This window comes from Falco naumanni, chromosome 8 (assembly GCF_017639655.2).
Source record: "Falco naumanni isolate bFalNau1 chromosome 8, bFalNau1.pat, whole genome shotgun sequence".
NCBI lineage: Eukaryota > Metazoa > Chordata > Aves > Falconiformes > Falconidae > Falco > Falco naumanni.
Window position 1 is genome coordinate 36,118,251 of NC_054061.1, and position 27,129 is coordinate 36,145,379.

Sequence of the window (27,129 nt, forward strand, 5' to 3'; positions counted from 1 at the left end):
AACGAATTACATCCTTTTGAAAACGAGAAGCTTCATTACAAATACATTTTTGCTTCTCATGGAACTTAAAATTCAATGCAAGCCACCACCTTAAGCAGACTGCCCCCCATATTATCAAAAAATTCTACAACAATAACCAATCAAGCATCATATCAAATAATCTATCTTCATGCAGAAATATGTAAGTTCTATGATGTCAACACTGTGTGTTTGATACTAAAGGAGTTGTGATCTGTGTGTGTTTTTACATCCCCAAGCAGTTCTGAACATGTATTGCACGCTGCTTTGCTGCTCTAAAGACTTACTGAATAACAGCTGAAAACATCAGACAGTTAAGTGAGATGGGCTGTTCTAAATACTACTGTTTCAAGTCTTTTTCCACTTGGGGAAAAAATAATCTGACAGCATATTGATATTTGAAAACAGGGAAAATATAAATTATTTAATTCCTGAGGAAAAGCACATCCAGCTTCTTAGCACGCTTCACTGTATTTAAGCAGTATAAATTTGATTCAAGAAGTAATTAGCTTGACATCATGTCAATTAAACCAACATTTCAATTTCTGTAATGTGTTTCAGATGTGAGCAACTTAAACCACTTACATATTTTTCTTCACAAACACAGCAAATTTGAGCAGCTCTGAACAAATGAAATAAGAAGAAACCAGCAGAAGTGAAATGCTTGTCTAATGTTATCTGTTCAGTACTCGTTTACTAATCAAAGCTATCATTAGCTAGACCTTGCTGACAGCATGCTGGCAGTCAGCAGATTAGCACCAAGAGCCAGCTCTGCCTAGAGAACAGGCTGAGGGAAAGATGCAGAGCCACATAATACATCCAATGCTAAATTAGGGAAATGTGGGACTGCAGATACAGTAGTTTCTGACAGACATATAAAGGCAGCTATTGAACCTTATTTACCTTCAGTGAAAAAGCAACAATTAGAACATAAGAAACTTGGTTTGGTTTGTGTTTAGTTTGTTGGGGTTTTTTTGAAGTGTGCAACAGTGAAAGGGCACTATCCTTGCCTGTATAAAACAAATTAAGTCACAGAGACACAAAAGTATATAGGGAAGGGAAAAAACAAGTTTTTCCAGAAATTACATTTTTGACTGCTTCAAAAAAAAGAACCCACTGCACTGTCTCTGAAGTCATAGTTTGTAACTACATTTTTGAAAACTTCCTCAATCTATGCAAAAAATGAACATAACTCTAAAATGAGAAAAGCATCATTTTCGTCCCTATCAAAAAAATCCAATGTTAAGAAAACTCACCGTTTGCTGTGGATAGGGTCTGCTCTTTCAGCCATAATACCTTACTACCATGATAAACAGCTGCAGCGTTTATCAGCAAATGTTCGTTTCAATTATTTTATTAACAGCTCTAACCTCAGAGTCCCACCCTCTCATGTTTGTTGCCTCTACTTCCTGTCTTTGCAGAAATTTCAAAGAAAAAATTACCACACTGCAGCACTGAACTTCTCAGTGCTGTGGCTTTTTGATACTAGTTCTCCTACCAACACTTTTAAATCTAACATTTTTTTTCTTATTAACACATAAGATATGTTGTGAAATTTTCCTGCAAATTTCTCCTGTATCACTAATTCCTTACAATATGCAAATAACTTACTCATGCCAGAGTGCAGCTGAGGAGATGGGAGGGGGTAAGGTGCAAAAAATATTTTAAATTCTTTGATAAACTTTGGAATTCTAAATTCCACCTTTGTCTGCTCAGTCTGGATGCTTCTACTGCATCCCAGCACAGGGCACTTCTAATTAACAGAGTAAACTATTCTCAGATTCAACTTTTGGTGTATTGGCAGAGATATTCCTAAAGAAGTTGCAAGAAGTCCTATCTACCTGAGTAAGGACAGAGACTGAAAACTTTACATGCCCCCAAACTCAAGAACAGTCTTACAAGCTGCAATAATATGTCAAATAAAAAAAATTGAGTAGCGGGATGAAATTACATAATGCAACTGAAAAAAAGCATGACAAATTGTATTAGCTCAGCTATAGTACACAAAAGCTTTTGAAGACAGAATTTGTTTTGTGTCCCACAGACGAAGTGCTAAATTCTCACACAAGCTGGGAAAGAAAGAGGGTATTGTTTGGGAACACAGGTGCGAATCTTTTAAATCATTTCTATCCCAAAAAGAAATACAACCTGGAGTCACAGCCTTGCTTTGTATTTTGACAAGGAGTACGGGGAATGCACCTCTCAGCACAACTGGCAACTACTGCTTCAGACCGAGAGTCTGAAACTATGTACAAATCTGCAGATACACCACAAATGATATATGCAATTTAAAGCAACTGAGGAATTATTTAATTAACCAAATAAATGCATAGATGAAGCGATTGGATCTTTGGAAACAGAGACTGCAACTTAATAACAGGGAGTTTGCAAATACAAATGACCGAGACACCCACCCACTATCATACAACACACACAAACCACCTTTTCTCAGCTCAAGTAAACACCATCAGAACTGAACAAAATAAGAATATTTTGCAAGGACTTTAAGAGAGAACAGTGTTCTTTAAGAAATCTCTCAATTCATGTTTTGATAAAACTGTATTCACTTTGATTATCTACTTTCACTTTTACTATGCTCCAGGGAATTCTTATGGGTTTTCTTGGGTTCTGAATATCCTGCAACAAATGAGGCCAAGAGAATAGCTGTAATTAAGAAGGGGCGGGGAGGGGGAAGAATCTAAACTGCAGCAACAGTTTCCTAAATGCTAAAGTTAGTACTGCATGAAGATTAAGAAAACAGCATCATCCACAAAACGCATCAAATTTATTACAAATCATCTCCTTCACAGTAACAGATTCAATTTTTTACAATTGAATTTTAAATGGTTTTATGATTTGGAAAAAAAGTATAATCCATGAATACTACTTCACCTAATTTTAAAGTAAAATCCTAAGGACAAACAGCTAGGCCTGCTAATCATAGGTTATAACTGCTCTTTTTATTCAAATGGCTGTTAAGAAATTTTACTTCCATGTCTTGTGTTCTGTATCTATGTTCTGCTCATTGTGCAAAGGCTACATGGTCATTGCTTGCGGCAATCACTATTTCCCAGCTTTGAATAAACACCTCACTCAAATTAACATCTCAATGTACTATGCGTGTTATTCTCTTAAAATGTGTCCCGGTTTCTGCTGGGAGAGAGTTAATTTTCCTCCCCATAGCTGATACAATGCTGTGTTTTGGATTCAGTATGAGAATAATGTTGAATAATGAGAATAACACACTGATGTTTCAGATGTTGCTAAATAGCGCTTACTCTAAATTAAGGACTCTTCAAGTTTCCCATGCTCTGCCAGTGAGCAGGTGTGCAAGAAGCCGGGAGGGAGAAGAGCCAGGACAGCTGACCTGAACCAGCCCAAGGGATATTCCACACCACAGAGCATCATCCTCAGTATATAAACTGGGGGGAAGAAGGAGGAAGTGGGGAATGTTTGGAGTGACGGTGCTTGTCTTTCCAAGTAACCATTATGTGTATGGAGCCCTGCTTTCCTGGAGATGGCTGAACACCTGCTGGCCCATGGGAAGTGGTGAATGAATTTCTTATTTTGCTTTGCTTGCACATGTGGCTTTTGCTTTACCTGCTAAACTGTCTTTATCTTAATCCATGTGTTTTCTCACTTTTCTAATTCTCTCCCCCATCCCACTGGTGGGGCAGTGTGAGCGAGCAGCTGCGTGGAGCTTAGTTGCCAGCTAGGGTTAAACCACAACACAATGAAATGATTCAAAAGTCTGCTTAAACAGTATTAGCTCAAATAAGGCAGTTTCTAACTAGATATTGGTAAGAAAACACAGTGTAAGTCTGGATAGCTCTAGAAAAAAAAAATCTGGGGTTTTTTGGGTTTTTTTTGTTTTGTTTTTAAACTGATCTTGAATAATCTTCTGATGTGGTAATAACAAAAGCAAGAGTAATTACTCAATTTTTTTTTTAATTAAGCGTCCACTTAATTTGCAAGACAGACCTGACTTTAATGCTGGCATGCTCCTGGTTTCATAGCAAAAGGCAACCAATACATAGCAGAACTTTCAAAAGCAACCCAAATGAGTCCACTGCTTGACAGCTTAAAAAGCTGTTCAACACCACAATGACTGTCTGAGAAAGACACACTCAGAAAGAGAAAAGCCGATTCTAGGAACAAAAACCACGTTATGCCTGGAAAAACCTTAAAAAGCAAAATTTATCCTTTCTATGAATACAAAAGGGCTAACATCCACTCAGTATTTAAATTTGAAATGTAAATCTTTAGAAGACAAAGAATTAAAGATAATGTTCTTAGATTAAGCTTCTTGAACCATGTGGTGTTCTAGAAATGTCTTATATTTCAAATATTTTCACACTGGAAAATACTAAAAGTCTTTAAAATTGAAATGTATTAATTGCACACTATGATGGGGAGGACAGAGGAAGAAACAGATGATTTAATAAAAGCCTGTTGAGGTGTATTTGTTACAATATGCTATTAATTTCAGTTCACCAACATATGTGTATATACCTCAGACATTTATCAGTCATCAGCATTACTAAACAAATCAAAAGGTGAGGATGAATGCTGTATTCCTTAGTCTAAAAGCAACAGTGGAAAATAAAATCACTGGCCAAAGAGACCAAGTATTTTATCACAAAAAAAAGCGCCAAAGACATGAGAAAACATCATAGCAGTTCTATCCATGGCTTTACATTTTATCCAGAATATTCATCACAAAATACAAGTGACCCCAGCACCACTTCTTCAGTTTTGACACAAAGGGAAGAGTGCCATCTACTGAATAAGATTTTCTAATATTATAAATACACTCTTCAAAACAAAAAACAGCTCTCCTCCACTCTACCTTACTTGTGGGAAATTGCCAAGTTCAGACTGCAACAAGAAAAGTAGTTTTTAACTGATTCACAATGGTAATTTAAGTAACAAACTTAGCTGTCACAGTGATGAGCCTCCCAGGTACTAGAAAAGTTGGCCCACATAAAAATCTAACCAGCCTCCCCAAGTAAATTAAATAGAATAAAAAATAATTCTACAGCACACAGAACAAATTGGTTTTATAAAATCTACCTGTTGAACCACCATGTGACAGCACTTCTGCCCCTAAATCCTTCTAACATGGAGCTGGTTATCTATGGTGTGCCCAGCTAAAAACTCAAATTTTATTGTATTGTACATGGAGAAAGGGGAGGGGGGGCAGGAAATCAAGGCAGAATTCACCAATGCTCTGAACACCAGTGTCTGCAGGTACTTGAGAAAGGTTGCTGGGCTTGTTGCTAAATTTCTGTGAACATCAATTTGTACTCCAGCTTTCCTTAAGGGGTAACTATGTTGAAAGACGTTTCCCATTTCAGTAAAAGTATAAGCATAGAAAAAGCACGGAGCATGTTCCCTTCCCATAAGGATTCTTTCTATTAAAGATCAGATCAGAAATCTGCCAAATAGATGCAGCAGGTATTTTACTTTTGAATACTGTTAACATAATTTCTGGATGAAGAGCTAAATCTGTGTCTTGACTGTTTCCCTGCAATCACTGAACCCCTCAGGAGTCTGAAACCCAATTAAGTAATAGATTCTATGATTAGCCAGCTACTCTGTGACAGAATACCTTCAGAAGCAGCTCACTCCTCACCAAATTTTTCATAGGGACTATGAGGGACACTTCACTGGGACTATAGTGATAATGCTGTTCTGACCAAGTCAGTCACTCACAGTACCTTATTCTAAAGAAAGTATGTCTGTACCGTTGTAGGTTGTTCTCAAGGATAAAACATACCCATTAACTCAATATTTTAATGGAATGGTTAGAGACCATGCTTTGCAATAATGACAGCACTAAAAAGACTAGTACACATAGCAATAAACTACACAGATTGAAGGCTATTCCAAATCTTGAAAATATATAAAGAAGGACATATTAAAGAATACCCTTATTTTCTGTCATAAGACTCTCCCCTATTTCTGGCTGCCCCAAAGAAACACCCCTCCCATATCAAAATTAAACTCCTTGATGCAGTTAAATCAAGCCACCAGCAACAGTCAACAACAGTTGCTCTTTATTTTACATTTTTGCAAACAGAAAACGATCCTGTAGCATCTAAAATCATACAAACAGAGAAGGCTTACTGATCTTGTACAAATGTAAATTGCTTACCTTGCAAATACTCTGTCTTTGTTTGCTCTTTCTTTACCATACTGCACAGACTGGACCTCTGTTCTCCCACTGGAAAATAAAACAAAACAAAGCAAAACCACTAAATGCAACAAGCTTAGGATAACAATTTCTTGCTTAAAATCGAACCATCTCAACAGAAAATCCCTAGATTCTCTTTTCAGTCATACTCAAGCAATTGAGCTAGCTTCAGTACAGTGTAACTTTAGAAAGCATTTGGTAGAAGTGTAGGTTGCCTTCCCCATTACAGTCTAACTCTAACAACGACCAATTAATTTTAGGCATGAAGACATAAATTTTTCTCTTCCTTTTTCTTCTTATCCAAAGCAATAAAAAAGTTCCACTTGGATCTTCGGGTAACAACACTATAATCCTCTCCATTAGCCACACTCAAAAGTCACAGCATCTCCTCCGTACTCCTCCTAAACTATTCCCTGAATCACTAATATCTTAGTTGCTACTTAGTTTGGCAAAATATCATGAATAAATTAAGATAAACAAATCAGAATTGTATTCTTCTGTACAACTTGTCAAAACCAAGATCAGATCTTCTAACTTGCTGACTTTTCATGTAAGATCAGATGTCTTGTGTCGAAGTAAATCCTTTGTAATATTTCATAATTTCTGTTTTAGAAAAAAATATGCAATTTGGGGGGGGCTGTCTATCAGCAGTTGATAGTGGTGGCAAGATATCAACAAAACTCCCTCTTGTACCCACTTCCCCATTTATAACTTCATACCAAGGCACAGACTCAACTCAGAGGATACATGTAAAAGTATATTGATACTTAAAACTCTGGGTTTTTTGTCTCTTACAGGGACATTTACATCGTAAAGTCAAACTGTTCATTAATAATTAGCTCGTTTCACATTCATATTACAGAACTACTGTATGTATGAAGGCTGGAGAAATGGGCCAGCTGGTATCTCATAAAACTCAGTGAAGGGAAATGCAAAGACCCTCACCTGGGGAACAATAACCCCATGCACAGGCTAAGGGCCAACTGGCTGGAAAGCAAGTTTACTCAACACGGATGAGACTGCATCTGGAGTGCTGTGTTTGTTGAGTTCCAGGGTCCTTCAAGTCAACCAAAGGGCCACAGAAACAATTAAGGGTCCAGAGTGACTGACACATGAGGAGATGAGAGAGCTGGGACTGTTCAGCCTCAGGAGGAGAAGGCTCAGGGGCATCAAATGAGTGCCTATAAATACCTGAAGAGGGAATTAAAAAATACAGCCAGCCTCTTCTCAAGAGAGCCCAGTGACATGACAAGAGGCAATGGGCACAAACTGAAATATGAGATATCCTACTTAAACAGAAGGTGGTAAAAAACAACAGCAATAAAAAAGAATCCTCACAAAGCAAACAAAAAAAACTTTTTACTGTGAAGGTGGTCAAACACTGGATCAGGTTGCTCAGAGATGGTGCAAAGTCTCCATTCTTGGAGATATTCAAAACCTGGCTGGACACTGTCCTAGGCAACCTGCTGTAGCAGACCCCATTTGAACAGGGCATTGGACTAGGCAGTGTCCAGAGCTGCCTTCCAACCTCTGCCATGTTGTGATTCTAAGAAATCTCTGTTTTCAAACCTGCTGCCTACTAACTTCCTAGGGTTTTACATTTTTAAATCCAACAAGCAGTAAGCCATCTACATTTTCCTTTATTCCTTTCCAGTAATTCTAACATTGTATTTGCCTTTCTTTAACTCCTACTTATAATTGATTTAATGTTTTCAGAGAACTACAAAGGTCCAAGACAGTAACAGCTTATTTATAATTGGCGTTCCTCTTCTTTTCTCTCCTTGTGTAGATTATTTTGCATTTTTAGACACTGAACTCAATCTACCATTTTATTGCCTACTCACTCATTGTGACATACCACCGAAACTTTCTACAGTCAACTTCAGCTTTTGCTACAAAAACCTGTATCACTTCAGTGGTAACTTCCCTTTGTTGTGAAGAAGGAACCTATTTGTTACACATCTGGTTAAAATGTTGCTAATATACAATAAAACTCTTCAGGTTTTGGCAGTTTAACTTCTTTAATGAGTATTTGGTAAGGAATACTATTAGAACCACTTTGAAAATTTAAAGACAGTGTACAGAAATCAGTTTTTCTCATCAGTAGTCTTGATCTCTCCTGGAAGCTTTTTTTTTTTAAAAAAAAGGAAGAACAACAATCCAACCACCTTGCTTTGTAATTTGCTGCATTATAATCTTTTAGACCAATGGAAACAATAAATTATGTAACACATTTAATAGTTCAACAATTTAATGTCTCTGATTTCTTTCAGAACTAGACATAATTCTGTCTAGCCCTGGCAATTCAGCATTTTATTAGTTTGTTCTACTCATAGAAATGCTGGCTAGAAGTCTCTAGTCCAATCTCCTGTTAACACTAGGTCATGTCTGGCCGTGGCTTTGTCTACCCAAGTTTTGAAAGCCTCCAAAAATAGATCCCACAACCACCCTGAGTAACTTGTTCCAGTAATGCACTACTCTCCTAAAAAAAAACAAAAACCCAAAAACTTTTCTTAATGTCCAGCTAGAACCTTCAAGATGAAATCTGTGGCTGTTGCCCCTTGCTCTGTCACCTGCAATTACCAGCACAAGTCTGGCTCCACCATTTCTGACACTGCCCTTGAAGTAGCTTTAGGCTTGCTACAGAATTCCCCCTTGGCTTTCTCTTCACCAGATTAAACAAGCCCACTGCCCTCAGCCTCTCCTTGTGTGCCATGTTACTACTATTATGCTGCCTCTAAACAATCTCTCAAACTACCTACAGAAATTCTAGCCTTTTGGCTGCTTCATTAACTTTAATGATCATCTTAAATTTTAGGCAGTTTCCCTTTTCATCTTACATTAACATAAAATGAATGTCATCCTCCAAGAACTATCCTATAATACTAACCACAATTATTCAAATTCAAAATAGTTACAAAAATTAAAAAGCTCCCCCAAATTCACTACAATAATATTGAACCAACTCTCAAACACTGTTCAGGATCACAGAATGTTTCTCAAATGAGTGCTGTGAATCCTGGTCAAAAAATGGTATAAGAATTTAGCCACCAAATTACTTTCCTCTTTATACATTTATACAACCCCCAAGTGTAACAGAAACAGTCTGTTACTGTGTTGTCTAGCTTTTCATCATCTCCTTTTGTACATCACAGATACTGCTGTCATTCTAGGCAGGTGATTAGTAGCAGCTCCGTTATTCTCTACTTCAGGCACAATTTAAACCACCAGCATTCTGCATTACTTGCAGAGGCTGTTACCTCAGTTGCTGGGATTTTCTTTTTTATGAAAAGCATAATACACTAAAAACCAACACCACCTACTCCGTCGATAGAAATTATACTTGGGGATTATAGTTATTCCACAGTCATTCTTTGCACCTCCAAGATTTTTGCAATTATGTTAAGTTCATCCTTAGAAGTTACAGACTTAATTTTATACTTATTTTCTGAACTTCTGGTTTTGGTGCAGAATATGTATGTCTCTTGTCTTCACCTAGTTCCTATTAGCATGCATCTATCTTAAGTGGGCTTTACTTATACAATCTTCTTTTCATTAATTTCTGTTTGATCTTTATTTAGAAATGCAGCCTGTGAGACAATCTCAAGAGTACTAGCTTGATAACAACCACTAATAATACAATAATTATATTTTCAACCTATTCTAGAAATTTACTGGCAACATTTGAAACTTAGGCCAACAGGGAAGGGGAACAGTTGCAGGATGGAAAAACTGCTTGAATTATGGCACCTTATAACCAGGATTCTAAATAATTCCCTATGTTTATTGATGAGTTCCCTGTTAGCTTATGCTCTTTCCCACATATTTTAAATCAGCACTTACCAGTACCGGAACTTGGAACCCAAAGTGAAGTAATGTGCAAAGAAGTTCTTCTGAGGGGGGAGCGGTCTATCCAAACGGAAGAATGTGTGATGTTCAACACAAGCTTTCCACAAATTCTTACATGCGCGGTAATTCACCATATTGAATCCCAATAATGTTTCTCTAGATTCATGCTAAAGAGGAGAAAAAAATAATTTCAGATAAAAATTGTTCAAAGTTACTTTTGAAATTAAGATATATACTTTTAGCTTTTTTTAAAAAAAATTATGCTCTTTGAATTTTACATTAACTTTATGTATTATAAACCTTTTTTAAATACCTCTAAGTTGTCTTCAAAGGTTTTTTTTCTTTTTTTTTCTTAATGAGCCTGCTCAAAGGTTAACAGTCTGTTTAGTGATACTGAAACATTAGTCTAGATGGCAAGAAATGGTCCCAAAAGGTAGGACATTTAAAAAAATGTCTGTGATTCAAGAACTCAAAGGCAACATGCCTCCTTGTTTCAAGATTACAACAGTTAAGATGAGGAATTGTCATGCACACTTGCCAATTAAAGACTGGTAACAGCTATTGATCTCAAGAGCAACTGAGTCTACTTCTAAATGATCAATTAGGCTCCTGGTAAAGGAAATAAGCAAAACTGCAAGCAAGCTAAGATATTCTGCCTGTTGAGGGAGCTTGATTACAACCTTTGTAGGTCAGAAAACACCATCATCACTCTGCTTTCTCTTCACAGTACTAAATCCTCCACAACATTTAGCACACCTAAACTGCTTTCACTTAAAAGTAAACTCCTTTTCCAAGTTAAGCTTTTGCTGGCCTGCTTATCTTTAGATCTGCTGAGATACCCAGATGTAGACCTGCAACTCTTCTCCCAGCACTGTACTTGGGAAGTTGAGGCTAACGGCTAAGACGGACACGGTATTTTCAGCCACATGAGGAATTTAGGGTAAAGAATAAAATGCATTTTAAAAGTAAACGGCAACCCTGGGTATCTATTGATGAAATTCAAGAAATTACATGCAAGAAAATAAAACCTGATATTTTACTTTAATTCACAAAATTTACTTACATCTTTTGTTTTAATATCCAAGTACTGCCAACTGTGCCCTGTATTTTCTAGACATATTAAATAAAGTACTTAAAAATTAAAAGTCACAAACAAGGTAACAGATATAAAGTCCATTACCTATTCAGTTAAAAAAGACTTTATCAATAACATAAATAACATAATATAAACAAGATACATTACTATACTGCAAAAGAGCAACTATGTAAAATTTATGGACTGTCATCTGCATCCAGTAAAGGATGAACCCACCAAGATTTTAGATTCCAACAAAAAGTTCTCATGCTGTAGCAAATGTTAATGCTCTGTCAGCCTTTTAAACTGTTGGAAAATAGAATTTGACAACTTATATGAGCTGCTGATCATGCATGTTCATGTCTCTCAAAGCATTGTAGTTATGGGGGATGGGGGTGGGGAAATTCTCCTGTTTCCCCTAGTTTGTTACTTCACAGAACAAGCTGATCTGATTCTCATGCCACCATCTGATCACTAGATCAGGCATGAAGCATGAAGGAGGAGCTGGTGTCGCATGATGAGAAGGAGCTGCAGCTAGATCAGCTTAATTGTAATGCGAAACAGCACTTTCACAGGAACTTGGTGTGTTAGAGCTTTAAAGGTACCTTAACAATAGTTCTATTCATAGCTTTTAAGGCTTTCATTGCAGTACAGAGAGAACTGATTCTCAAACCCTACCCTTGATCTCAATTACAGCGAGGAATCAATCCTTAATGTAAAGAAGTGTAAGATATTGGCTCCTAAGTGCACCCATCCTTTTCTATCCACCCTTGCTGGTTCTGTAATACCTAAACATAAGCTGGGCACTTGAAATTCATCTTTGCTGATGATTCTGGGGTGCAAGCCCTTGTTCTACTGCTGTCTGGTAGCTGAATTTAGAATAAGATTGACCCTGTTTTCCCTGAAAATAGTAGGCTTGAATCAATGCGGGCTCAGCATAAGACCCCAAGGTAACATTTACAATGTCCATGGTACTTCAGCCAAAAGCACATAAAGTAACAGGACTGTTGTACTGCAGCTTACAAAAACGTTTTTATACCACAAGGCTCCAAGAAGATGCTGAATGCTCTATAGTATGTCAATGACATAGAGGTATTTTAGGTCTGTTGAGATAGTGTTAGAAGACTACTTCAGGGAGTCGCAGTTGGATTCTGCTCTGAAACTACTATCTCACTAATTTTGTCCATGCTTCCTACTGCAGAGAGGAAAATGGTCTGCTTGCTACAGAGGGAGAGAAGAGTGAAGCAGCTGGAATGCATTACCAGTGATGAGGCTCAGGGCCCAAGCATGAAACTTCAGGTAAGGCAAATATTACCATATAAGTTAATTTAAAGCATAACCTTACAGATGTACACCATATAGCAGGCTACCTATAGAATCCAAGATGAAACACTGGAGGGATAGGGGAAAGAAAGGTCTAAGTCATATTTGTGGTTCATTTTATTAAAAGAACAAAAAAAAACAAACAAAAAAAGCAGAATCTATATTGGTGCCTCCTTCTCATACAACAGCTCTGCCCTTAACATTCACCTTGGGTGGGGACATTCATTCAAACCCACCTTTGCCTGATTTGAAACAGGGACTTCAGATCTTTCGCTGCTCAGGAGAGAAACTGGGCTGAAAAACATATTCTCTAGTGGGTCCCTTTCACTTAGCCTAAACAAAGAAAAATCCCAGAACAAAGCAAAAACGCCCTACCCCCATCTCTGAGAGACACAAAAAGACTTGTGCTTTATAAGCGGCAGACGCTCCAGAGACTCAAGATGTTCCACAAATAGTGGAAAAAAGTCCTGTGGAAGCTTAAATGCAACACAGATTGTGCCAACAGTATCTGCTTGTAACGCAAAATCTTCAATAGGATTAGGCAGCAATCAACTAGGCATCTAATGAATGCCAGTGTTATTTAAGATCAAGTATGTACTTGGGCAGATAAACTCATATATTGCCTTGTGATTCTAGCCCACATTCTGTCTAAAAGTCAGCAAGACAAAAAAAAAATGTATATATAAAATTAAAAAGAAAATAAATCATTTTGGCCTCTCACTGAAACCAGGTCTTGGTCATGGACAAAACCTATGATATTGTTTTTTTACAGACTCAAGTAATTTTTCAGTGGATATTAGGGCTCTAAAAAAGCAAAGAAACATGCTGAACATCTTATTTGGCTGCTAAAGAATCAAGACCACTAAAGAATACTGGATTGCATTAAGAGTTTGATGCTAACTATTGACATTACAACAGCCAAGAGTGCAACTACCTAAACCTAGAAGCTTAGGGAAACATGCAGAAAAATGAAACTACTTAATAATTCTCAAACAGCTTCAAAGCATGTAAGGGAAGCAGCATACAGAACAGGCAGAATACACAAAATATGGTGAAAAAAACCTGCCACTGAAGTTAAAGCTCAGAGAGCTTTTTGTGTCAGATGAGTAAGTCATACATACAACATTCTTTTACCCCCACAAAACCATAAAGAAACAATGGAAAGAAAATCTACTCTGGTGGATGTGTGCTCCCGGTATATAGCAGTCAGAATACGAAATCAGCTTCCATTCAAGACTATATTATGCTACCAGTGGAAAATGACTTTGACGTTAAACTGCTTCATCTGACTTAAGTGATTTATTTAAACACAGATATAATCTATTAAAAGCAGGCAAATAATTCTTTACTTATGTTGATGCCTCTAAGCAATGCCAAGTCAGGGAATAAATTTAATAGGTGATTAGAAGATAAGGCACTTGCACTTTTGAGGTCCGTTGCAATTAAAAGCTCTCAACACTCATTAACACTATTTGAAAAATATCTGTTTAGGACTGCTTAAACTAGGGCATATGCAGCCCAGTTTGGAAAAAACAAAACCACTAGAAAATTCCTATCCAAAGTCCACTAATTTAATATTCTATAGCATCTCAGCTTCGCAGCTGAATAAATATGGTTACTCAGCTGTACAATTTATGATATATTTACACACAACTTTTAAACATCATCAGCATACCATGACTGTATTTTCACTGCCGTATCGTAAATCAGTGCTTTTAAATATACACTCAAAGCACTAGATCAGAGGTATTTTACATACCAAATGTGCAATCACTGAGTCACTTCACCTAGTTTCTGCTGCCTAAAGAGAGCCATTTGTGCTCTTTACTGTTAATGGGAATGAAAGCAAAAGTAAGCACATACCCACCAGAGAGCAACTTAATGCATCCTAAAACGTACTTCCAATTCATGCAAGACGTTTCACCCCTTGCATGTATCTGGTTACTTTAGAGGAAGTCTAATAATTAGCTTTGGTTAGCTAGTGATCACGAAACAGAAAATGCGTTCTTTTAACCTAAATGAAGATGAATATAGGTGAGATGAATCTTATCCTATGAGTCTACTCGGGGAAAGTAACTCTGGAAATAACAATGTTAATATTAAGTTTGATTTAAATTCGTTTAAGTATGCCTTCTTTGGAAGCCAAATTTAAGCTTTGATCTTAAGATATTCATGACTTGAAAACTGATGTCAAAAGCTTAATTTTCATTCATTCCATCTGATACATAGAGTTTAAAGAAAAACAGCACAAAGCTTTTTAATTTTTGGCTTGGGTAAGACGTCTCAGAAAAGAAATTACATTAGTTACATATACTACATTCTGGTGCAAGTAAATACACAGAGTATTAAAAAGCAACAGTAAAAACAAGATGAGAAACCTATCTTTATATTACTGTCAATTATATGCATATTTTTTTTTGCAGAAAGAAGAGAAAATACTCATACAAAATCCAATCCAATTTTATATGTGGGTATCTCAGTCATCGCTGTTCTGAACTCTGCTACTACAACCTTTTCCTCAAGTTCTGATTTAGAAAACAACTATAGTTCAAAATTTCTGAATTCCAAATAAAAACCCAAATTCTTGTCTCAGATCTAAAGACAACATTCCCGCAACTGTAATGGAAGTTGCACACACTGGTATCAAGACAAAATTTGACCTCTGGGCTGTCAGAGATCAGTTTGCCTTTGAGAACTACCCAGTAGCTCCTGCAGCGTATTAAGAAATACCTGTGTCACCACGATTAAATATTCCCTGTCCCCCCCTTTTTTGTATCATTACCTTTTTTCTGCTCACGTTGCATAATATCTGCTCATGTTGACAGATCCTCCTGTTTATTTCATGTAATAGACAAGATTCCTTTCTTTCTACACATAATTACTCCAAAATCCTCTAAGTCCTGTTATCCTACTTCTGAACTGATACCTTTTAACTAAACTGATTAGTCAAATAGTCATATTTTTAATTAATTCCTCCATCTTTCCCCAGCGATGTGTCTGTGATGGGTTTACACTAATCTCTTGGAGGTATGGAACAAGCCATTTCTTGCTGAATTAAATGTGCAGTGGTCCTGTGCTGCTTCACAGGGTAGCAAACACACACCATAAGCAGTGAAACATACATTGCTCACAGAAACCTTCAACTTTTTCCCCAACCAATTTAGAAGAAGGCATTAAAAAATTACCACACGTAATTTAAAACTGCAAAGGCATTCTTATCTCTTCTGTTTAAATATAAGTAATAAAGTCAACTTTGTATTACTAAATCTAAATAATACAAATCAGCATGTTTTAATCAAACCTTTATTTACAAGCACATACACAACTGAAGCAGCATTAAGCATTACCTTTAATTTGGTTTCTTCTGAAATTTAAATTTAATATTGATTTACTTTTAACCTTTTCAACATTCATCTTATATAAGCAAGTCATATTTCCTGCATACAAATGTAAAACTAAACGTATGTAAAATATAAGGTAAATCAAATGAAAAAAAGTCTTCTAAAGCATTGTAATGGCCCATTTGAGAACAGAGATCGCCAGAATGTTAGTGAAAGTGGCCTTTTAATTGCAGATAAAGGCAAGAATCAACATATCAGTCAGCATAATGTAAATGTGCAGCATAGAGAAATTTCATTGCTCTCTCATTTTTTGAGATGCAATTTAAAACAGTACTCACCAATTCTTTCCTAAGTTGAATAAAAAACTGTTTGCACTTAAAAGAAATTTTTACAATCTTCAACCTAAGTGAAAAATAAAATCACAATATTTAAACACTTAGTATACTGAATCATGGTTAAAGGCTTAAATACACCTACTGAAAATATACTTTCTAGAGAGAACAGAGTTCATTTCATTTCCATGAAATTTCCATAGACAGAAGATATCAAAGATTATACAAAACAGGTTGTATAATTTGAAATTTATGAGCCGTATATTTAAGTTATCTATCAAATTCACTTGTTTCCACCCTAAACCCAAGGCAGCTGGTAATTTAAATATCTTTTCCCAGTTCCAAAGTCCAAAGAGCTATTCTATCCTGAGGTCATTCCAACCAGATTTTATTTTTTTTTTTAGACCACTTTAATTATCCCTTAGAATATGAAAAAATACTTTGAACTTCACCTGATTCCTGAAAGACATTCTTTCTCTATGTTCTTACATGTCTTTAAATATAACCAGAACTTGTTTTACTAAAATAGCTATGACAGAATACAAGCACTGAGATAAGGACTCATAATCTTGGTATTTGTAAAGTGTAAAAAACAAAACAAATCAAAATCATCACATTATGAGGAGGAAAAAACATTCAAAATATCACAAGACTGGGAAAAATCAGCCTATAGATAATTTTGTCTTGCAGGTTATCTATAAACATAGAAGGTGCTGACGGTAATTCTTGACAATTTTAGATGGTCGCTACAACACTAGTGATGCTAATTGGGAAAAGACAGGCCATATTTCCGTCACAATCTAATTATATACTTTTTCAAAGAAACACAATATTATGATAGTGCACACCCTTTATTAAATATACAGGAATATTATTTTGGTCAGGAATAAAAGCAAGGTTACAATTGTAACAAGAAAAAACAGTAAATCCTGTGAATTTGCAAGGAACAACTAATATGATGCTGAAAACCGCAGAACACTAAATTAAAATGCTATTTCACTCAAAGGAGATTTCACTGACAATTGTCATGAATCTTAAAGCAAAAGAGAACCTAGATCACAGTTACTTTGCAGGAAATTACACAGCAAACTCTTCAGGGCTTGCAATCAACCTTTTACACAGCATGTTTATAAGAAGCACCCTTACTAATCTGAACTATCATCTCATGTTCCCTGTACTTCAAGTTCGGTAAAGTAAAAAAAAGCTTTACTTTTATTTACTTTTAAAGTAAAAAAAGAAAACAGGAAAAAAAGCGCCAAAAAAACCCAACACCCCAAAAAAACCAAAAAACCCAAACCCCACATCCATTAAGACAGTGCTACAATTTCTGAGATAAACTTATTCATTAAGAATATACCTCAATAGTGATCAAAATTACTACTTGCATATTAATCACCTTGTTGAATAAAACCCCCTCTAGACTAGGAAGGATGAGAAGTAAAACATTAACAGACACCTAAGTTGGATATCTATATATAGAAATTATCTTGTTAACTGAATCAAATGGAGACATTTTCCTCCAGGGGATTTTTCAGAGCAGGAACCTAACCTGGATGTCCTAATTGGTTGAGAGTGTTTCTATCTCCAGTAACTTAAAGGGAGCCTGTGACTATTAGCCTTTGAATTATGCTTATTCAAATCCCTTCCCACTTCTTTTTTCTTTCCTATCTTTGCCATCAGTTAATAAATAAATAAATAAATAAGCAGCTATGTCTTCTGTTTTTTAGGTTTGTTTTTGAGTTGCTTTTTCCCCCCAGTTCTTAACAAATTGTTGCTATTGAAGTTAGTTTATCAAGAATTAGAAACTATAAAGGGGGCTACAACTTATCGACTGAAAACAAATTATTCCATTGGCAATGCAGCAATTTTCTTAGCATCTCCTGTGGCAAACAATTGCTTACAAATAATTAGGGATGGGTCCTAAATTTGCTGCACAGGATAGACTGTAGTGATTATAGCACTCTGACTGTGGAAAAAAATAGAAAAAAAAATTACTACACTATTTAGGCTGCAGTTAACCAGAAGTATTTTACAATTAATTTTCTAAAATTTCGGGGTACAGGGCAATTAAAAGAACATTTTAATATATACCTTTTCTAAAAAATGAACCGCACACACTCTACAACATATCAGATTTGCTTAGCATGCCAACAGAAAATCTGAAAATAAAATTATTCCACTTACAAAATCATCCTACTACCTTTTACTCTCCCTCCCCATTTCCACTAAAAAAATTACTGACTTCAGTGATGTACAGGCTCAAGGAGAATGATAAGGATGAAATAAAGCTATACATGCTGGGTTTTAATCTCAGCCCATAATTTAGGCAGAGTGTCTGAAACCATTTGGAACAGGCTCAAAACTGTAACATTAGCCATTAAGGTCTAATTTGACCCATAAGAGTCACTGAAATTACTCAGCAAAGCTGAAACTCAGCTATTTTTGAAAAATAGAGCAGGTAAGAGAGTTCATATGCACTTCTAATACCCTGTTAGTCATTAAATAATAATATCCATACTCAGCCAAAGCAAAAGGCATGTCTGCCTATGTTTCTTTTCTCTGACTGTCAGCAATGGTGCATATCCAAGAAAAAGGGTAAGAACAGGCAGGCATCAATAATATTTTCCTGGTATGATTTATATAGTCCCCAGTCATCTCAGACATCCTAAATCATAAGATACATCTTTTTAAATGAAAAGATTTTTTAAAGTCCTAGTCTAAAGTGAGGACTGTACTTAAACATGTGGAAGGAATCTCATATGAAGCCCTGGTTCTCACTAAGAACTTTAGCACCTCAACAATAGCCAGGAGGGTGATAAGACAGGGCACTCCAGCAAATTTCTTGACCAAGACTTATTTGACATAGGTTCTGGACCAGTCAGCTAGGCAAGATGCTCTTGGCAGCAAAACTCTCAAACAAGGAAGGATTGTCCAGATTAAGTAGCCAAAGACAAACTGTGAGATGTGAGATCAAGATGCTGTGAGATGGTGAAGCTAAAGATCCTGAAGGAAGTGAGGAGAGATGCAGCAAACTAAACCACCCCGGAGCTCAGAAGAAACTCCAGCTTGCTCAGAGCTCTGGTAGCTTAAATGTTTTGGAAGCTGCCTTTTAGGCCACGTGAACTGAGGAGAGGTGGCCAATCTTAAAAGGCTGATGTGCTAGAAAACACGCAAGGATGGGAGGAGGCCAACTTGAATGAACTTGGGACTGTTGACTGAGATCAAACACAAAAGGAAGCATACAGGATGTGGAAGCAGGATCAGATAACCAAGGACAAACACAGAAGTACTACCTAGACATTCAGGGATAAAACTAGGAAATCCAAAGTGCAACTGGCAATGGATGTGAAAGGCAACAAAGCTTTCCAGGGGCACACTGACTGCAAAGGAGAGGCAAAGAAACCATGTTTCCACGGCTGAAAAGGAAAGGCTGAGGTACTCCATGATCTTCTCTTTTGGTCTTCAAGGGCAAGATCTACTCCCTGGATTCCCAGGTCTCTGTGCCTGGTAGCACGGTTTGAGGAAAAGAGGAATTACGCACAATACAGGAAGATCAGGTTAGGACACGCTGGATAAAAGGCTGTTATCTTTGTTTTGCCTTATTCCTGCCTTGTCTCCTTCCTGTTTAATTTCTCCTCATGATCATGAAGTTCATAATATGTAATTTAGATATAATATCAAATTAAGAAAGAGGGAGAGGACAGACATTTTACTTGATTCTTTTCTGAGCAACACAGTTAAACTTTTGTTTCTTCCCACATACATGCATGTCTATCCTCTTGTCTCCAAACTCAGTTCAAGAGTACTGACCAAGGGATATCTAAGCATTCACTATAGCTATAAAGGACTGGGAAGACATTACACAACTCCAGTTGCTCAGGAGCAAAAAGAAAAAGTGTCAGTACTGGTGTCACTGGAGCAGCTGCATGGCTATGGATAAAAAGGAAAGGTAGCAGGTCTACTACTGAGCTATACTGTGAGAACTGAAATTTCAGATCCTTACTCATAGCAAAAGATAGCCTGTAATACGATGAAATGGGTGTGTGTGTCTTTTTTTGTTGTTGGTAAAGACCGATGTTGTTGGTACTATAGTCTTCACAGGAAGAAATTAATATCCCTGATGTCAGCTGATATGGTTGAATACAAAGAAGAACTGTTTAGGTAATTACACACACAAAAACCACACTAAGAATTTAGATCAGCAACACTGGCATGCAAACAATATGAAGCAGCGCTCACAGAAACCTCTAGTTTCCAGTAGGGACATGTAGCTTAATTATGACTTACATAGTACGTACTCAGTAATTTACCAGTGTGTTTTATAGAACCTATTTCTACTATTACTGTTTTCCAAAAAATAACAGCAGTAAAAAGCCTGAATTAAAACCTTCCTGGTTATTACAGCACTGCATTTATAAAGAGGCCTTAACCCAGAAATGGCTCTAACACTTCAAAACTCTTAGCAGATGAAGGGCATCTCTTTTAGAACGTGTCATTAGTATAAAGGCAGGTCTGACTAACTAGTACAGTAGCTCCAGACTTACCATTGCAAGAGGCAGTTTTAATTTACCCAGCTAACCATGGAGACTGAAAATTTACATGCTCCATAATTGCCTCAGGGTTACTTTTCTTCAGCGCTTACAGGCAAAACGTTTACCACCATATTCAATTGTATCTGGCTGTGAATAACACTTATGTCATAGCTTTGTTTTTTCTTTCTCTTGGCAAATCTACTAAACTTTGACCATTCACGTGGTTTCTCAATATGGTAAACCACAGAATACATAACCTCCTACAACAAAACTTGAGACTAAGCTTAACACAGAAAACCAGAATGTCTCAGAAATTTACTGGGCTGCAGGAAAGATCAAGATTGTGATTAACTCTTGAATCTCTCCAAAGGAACACACTAAGTGAACACAGTCACTGATACACTAATGGATCTTACCCCATGGTAACAGAAAACAACAAAACCTCAAGGATTTCAACTGCCAGTATCAGTATGAGTTGAGAGAGAAGATTTTCCAGTTTCAATTGTGGTAATCAATTTAATCTGTTTATATGAAGATGACAGACTAGCCAAGAACATTTTAGAAAAGTCCAGTACTGCATTACACAAGTAGCAAATGAAAATGCAAAATCAAAAGCAAATGAAAATGCAAAACTTCTTGTGATTTTTCTAGAGCAAACAGCTTTTGCGCCTGGTAAACTAATGTCGATTGTGATATTTTTATATGGCTGACCTTGCTCACTCAGAATGCTGTTGTAGCACACTCAATCACATGTAATAAGTAAGGCTGTCAAAGTGGATTCCAAGCAGGCAAAGGAAACCAAGGGAAGGTTACTTCTGAGGGAGCTTAAAAAAACCCAACCACTAGGAAAGGTGGCATAACTTCTGTAGAGCACTACAGCAGTTATAGTGTAGAACAGGATTTCTTATAGATCTTTCCCCTTCTTCGATGAGTAAGAACTGGATCCCAACTTAAGAAGCAATAACTAGAGTAACGTATTTAATGAGGATAACTCCATGTTTACAAAACAGTTTAAAAACTATTTTAGTTAAGAAATTAATGACAGCATTTTCTGGAATAAATGTATTTTTTTAACCCTTATAATGAAAATGGTTATCTGTGGATGAAAAGATGACAATATCCTGAATGCTCCAGTTATCCTCAAGTGCCATACCTACATTAAATTTAACACACACAGCACAATTAAGTTATACATCACAAAACAGATAAAAATATTAACCTGGAGAGTAATTGCTTTTAAGTTCAGTTGTCTATTTAAAAACTGTGAGCTAGACCATAACACTGGCCCTGCGTATATGGTTAATTAAACATAAAGTACACTTACAAACTCCTGAAGAAAAAAAATGCATTACAATTCGCACCACAATCATTTAACAGCACAGCATGCAAAATAGGACAAAACCCCATCATAAAATTACCCATACCACAGCATAACATAAATAATTTCAGATTGATACGCTACAACTAAGTTGCAGTCTTTTTTAAAGCACGTGACATTGGTAGTGATAAAAACATGTTTTAAAAAACCCAACAAAACATTAGCTTAAACAGCTGTCCTTACCACTGAAAGGTGTTAATTCGTACTCTGTTCTTAAAAATTAGTATTCCACCTGACATCACTCCAATCATTATTTCATTGTTACTCTGATCCTTTAAAAGAAAATAGAAAATTACTTGAAGAACAATATAAATATCTTTGAAACCTCATATATATTCATTCTCATCTCTCTCTCTAAAAACACAAATAACATAGTAAAACAGATCTCAATTAACATGGAAATAAATGTGTTTTAATAAGACAAGAATTAAATTATTCATTCTTATTTAAGACAAGCCCAAATATTTGCTCCAGGTTCTTTATAAGCCACCACAGAATTTTATTTCTTACGTTAGATTTTCTGTCTCCCACCAACTTTGAAGAAATACACAACACAGAGTATTCTAGCAGTTTATTATAAATGACAACACTAATAAACTGGCTTGATGTTTGCTACACTAGAAGCAACCAGCTACTTAAATTCCTAGGTGAGAGGAAATTGCAATCTCAGAACACAGAGAGGAGAGATTGTAAAACAAAGAGTATTGTAAGCATATTTAAACAGCACATTTTTCTTGAAATGTCTTCACACTCTAATCAAACACTTGGTATAGATCTCTTAATACATATGCAACAACAGCAGGATACAGAGAGCAGTGGGGTACACTTCAGATTCTATTGCAAGTTTCTCTAACTTTAAAGAATAGGACAAGAATATTTAAAAACTAGAGGTGTCTTAGTTACTACAAAAATTGTATTTAGTGGCTTTGCAGAAATGGTAACACTGCACTGACCGGTTAGGATTGTTTGAGTCAAGACCTCGAACTACTTGCTTTACCAGATAAAACTGACACTATCAAATCATAGTACATTCTTCACCTTACGTTAACAATTCATATTATATGACAATGACTTATAATTTGGTTCTCATAGGAAGCAAATTAAATACTTCTCAAAGCTGACAGATTCTTAAATATCAAAAGCACATTCAACAAATACATTTTTCTCACTCATCAGTAGCCAACTGAATTGACATTCAGGCCAACAATGCTTAACCTGAATAACACACACAACTAAGGCCAAATTACAAAATGTTATGAAATAGTGGCTATTGAAATTGATAAATTACAGTTAGGCACCTAATAAGGTAATATTCCTTTTTAGTGTCTTGTAAGCAGCAGCCAGGAAGGCTCACTAAAAATAAATATTACTTTTTCCATGAATCTCAGAAGAATCCATTTTTCACATTACAACAGTCTTTCATCCAAGCTTACCCTTGCATAGTGCAATTCAACTCCATAAAGTTCTAAGGTACGTGCTGTATTGAGATAATTGAACTCTGCTTCTGCAGGAGACAACCCTCTGAAAGAAAGAAGCTATTTCAGAAACATTCTAAGATGACCCCCCACATCAGGCTCCCTAGTGAGCTCAAACAGAAAATCTGCATTTGTTTTACTACTTCTACCCCTACCCTGAAATCTGAATTTCCTTTCTCACCATAAATAGACTGTAACCCCAAAATTTTAACAGAAAAATACTCGTGCTTCCACATAGACGAAAGTCTTTACAAGAGTCTACAACACACCTTGCAAACACACATTTTATTTCTAGCACACTGTATTATTTAAATGTCTGTGGAGCTCTAGAGCCTGGAAATTACTTTTGCAGTCCTGTATTTTGTATTGATAACAGCAATTTCTCTCCAAGGCTCATGTTTAAAATTTAAATTAGCATCAACTCACTTTAATTTCTTTACCCTACCTAAGAGAATTTGCTAAGCCATTGGACTGAAATGTAATACAACATTCAGTAGTTTCTAAAGCCAACAACATGCCCCAATTCAGCAAATGTTTTTGTAAACATAGCTTACAAGTTAAATTTAACTGTATCAAAAAGCACTTAAGCTTTGAAATACCAAGAACCATCACTGAAAAAGTACCACAACATTACACACTGAAAAAAAATATTTTCCATTGCTTCATGGCCTTTTCCTCTTCAGTAAAAGGTCACAGACTTGCACACAGGAAAGAGCAGATACTGAAGAAAAGGACTTTGTTACTTTTAAAGTAACTCTTTGTTTTCTGGTAAGAGCCCCATGAAAACAAAGCCTTTATGCACAGAGCATTCTCAAACAGTGAAAAAAAATCTGAAATTATATCCTGCTAAGTTAATATGCTATGCAATACACACAAATACTGTTTTCAGTGTACCTTTAACACATTCATTTTTTCGCTTATTTTCCCTGCCATTCTGTCATAGACATTCTATCTGTGCAGAGTATCAATGGTATTTCTTATACAGACAATCTACAAAAAAATCACATTAAACATACTCTTAAAAAAAAGCAACAAAAAAAACCCCAACAGAAACCTTTAAGACAAAATACTCAATTTTTGTATAATAGCACAGCACCAGCAGTCAGGATTTGACAAAGTCAGTCAATATCTTCTGCTGTAAATCCTTACATGTGCTGCTGATGTAATTTTGCTATTTCTTTTTCAAAGTCTTGAGGCTGGCTAGGGATGAAAGAATAGTCTGAGAGGTAGCCTGGCAAGTTTTCTGAATGGTTGTAGTCTCCCAGCTCGGCTAAAATATTAAAAAGAGAGGTTATTGTTTATCACTGATGTACTTGGCATTGTGCAATGCCCCCAAATTCACAAGTTTCTGCTCCCACATTCTTTAAGATCTACAGCAAACAAAAATAGAGAAGACACTTTAAGTCCCCTTTTCCCTTTTGAATAAACAGTTACATTCTCAGTGAATACCATGGAAATAATTAAAAGACAGGTTTGAGTAGGTACTTATAAAGGAAATTTATGAAGTGTTTAATCTTTAATACACAAAGTAATTAATAAATGCTGTCATAATTGCTAGCACTAAATAATATACTTCAAGGTATTTGATTTTTTTCTTTATTTTAACCTTTGCTTGCTTTCATGTGATTACACAATAAATATATTTGCAACTACAACTGCTATTTCTTCATTAAGATCTGCAAAAACCATGAACTCATTCTGTACCAAGACACATTCAGAAGCATTAGAAAAATATTTTTTTGTATGTTCAATTGTATGTATGGAAAAAAAGTATGCATACATACAGCTACATTGAAACTACTTTACTTGAAAATACTAAGAAGTGCATTTATATAATTTGCAACACTTTCGTAAAAATACATGAAATAAACCAAAATCACATTTGCCGTCAGAATAAGAACCATACAAACAACAACATTTGCTAAAAATACAGGCTTTGAGGCTTTGTGACTGTAATCCAAAAAAATTCAGCTTTAAATATCTGCAATCCATTTAACAGATCGACAGTGACTGATAAGTAACCTACATGTGAAAACTGGAAAGTTCACAGCAACACAGCATGATGTGGGGTCCTGGGCAGGCCTACCGACACGGAGGAAATGACAAGAGGCATGAAGGCACTCACTGAGCAGGAGAATAAGCAAGGGAAAGGAAAGTAGGAAAGAAGTCTAGTGCACTTGCATCACCAGAAACAGATGTTATTTTAAATTATTAAAAACTGGAAAATTGGACCAGGTTTCATAACAGAGTGCATGCCTTGTTAAAATCCACTACAGAGGATACAGGACTGTCTGAGATCTGTGTGTGCTGTTTACCTATATTTATAAAGAATCCCAAAAGCTAAACCCAGGGACAGTTTAGTAATAGGCATGCACAGAAAATCATTAGACAGAAGTCTGCACACTGAAGAACTTGGGCAGCAGGATCTCATATATAAATGTAACTACAACGTACTGCAAGCCCCCACCACCTCTGTAATATTTGAAAAATAAACATATTGCATTCTTAAAAAGCCCAAAATGTTATGAACTTTTCACAGTGCCTGCTTCATTATCAAATACTTCACCTCTTCCAAGGCAAACCCCTACAGCATGACAGCACCTGCAGTACGTATCTGTTTTCAGGTAGCTGGAGTTTGGGAGGTTTGTTTAAGAGAAAATGCTCCATTGATTGATCTGGAAAAAGGTGACCACTTACCAAATCTATGCATAAAACGTTACATTAAAATTACTATACCTTTTTCTCCCTGCAAAGATTAGCATGGGCATTATTTCTCTGATATGTATAAAGTAAACATAATACTAAATGGAGATATAAGTATCTTTAATAGTAGAAAAACACATGAATATAAATGGATATAGCTTATAAAACTGAATTTCTGACAATCACAAATTTCAGAAAGTGCTGAACAGTCTCTTGTTTGGTTGTTGTGGGTTGGTTTTTTTTCCACTGAACAACGGAAGTTTATGAAGGAAAATGGGGTGAGAGAAAGAGGACTACATCTCAGTCTGCCAGACTTACCTACTCACTGGATGCCTTAAAATTGCCAACACAGGTATTGAACATTTTGGCCACACATGACCAGAATTCCCTTTTCCATATCTATTTGGAGGTTCACTGTATGGTATCTTAAATATATTTAATTGTCTAAAAAATGCTTTAGTAACATTCTCAAGAAAAAAACCCAACCCCACACTTCAGAATACAGAGAAACACAGAGGGGGTTTTTAACTTCATGGATTTAAAGAAGGAAAGCAGAGAGTGTTGCCAGTATTTTTTCCATATCTAATTCAGCAAAACATGCTGGGGGAGAAAACTCAACTGACCATACTTCCTTAATCATGAGAAAAGTAGCACCACATCCACAAACATCACAATACAATGCTATACAAACTACATTTTTTAGAAACTGAGCAATACTACTTTTTATGTATTTCAGTACTAACATGCACACGAACACTAACTATACTTACATTGAACAGCATAGGAAGCCAGAAGAGCAGCAGTATTATAAGGACAGGGCAATCTGTTTTGTTTTGATTTTAAAATGAGAAATAAAATTACACATTTAATATGAAAAATTGTTATTTTGAAATGCCTAATTTTTCAT

General features: G+C 36.1%; 1 protein-coding gene across 2 annotated transcripts in view; it reads right to left on the bottom strand.

The window, feature by feature from the left end:
• PTPN4 (protein tyrosine phosphatase non-receptor type 4) overlaps positions 1–27,129 on the bottom strand; it is a 118,281-nt gene that overhangs the window by 33,451 nt on the left and 57,701 nt on the right. For both annotated transcript variants that reach the window (XR_005829217.1, XM_040602694.1), the window contains exons 7-13: positions 26,993–27,045; positions 24,669–24,789; positions 23,478–23,565; positions 22,228–22,316; positions 16,141–16,204; positions 10,058–10,230; positions 6,176–6,244 (exon numbers count right to left, since the gene is read on the bottom strand). Coding sequence is in view for 1 of the 2 variants with exons in the window: in XM_040602694.1 (XP_040458628.1) it covers positions 6,176–6,244; positions 10,058–10,230; positions 16,141–16,204; positions 22,228–22,316; positions 23,478–23,565; positions 24,669–24,789; positions 26,993–27,045 (657 nt within the window). In the remaining variant the exon portion in view is untranslated. The remainder of the gene's footprint in view (positions 1–6,175; positions 6,245–10,057; positions 10,231–16,140; positions 16,205–22,227; positions 22,317–23,477; positions 23,566–24,668; positions 24,790–26,992; positions 27,046–27,129) is intronic.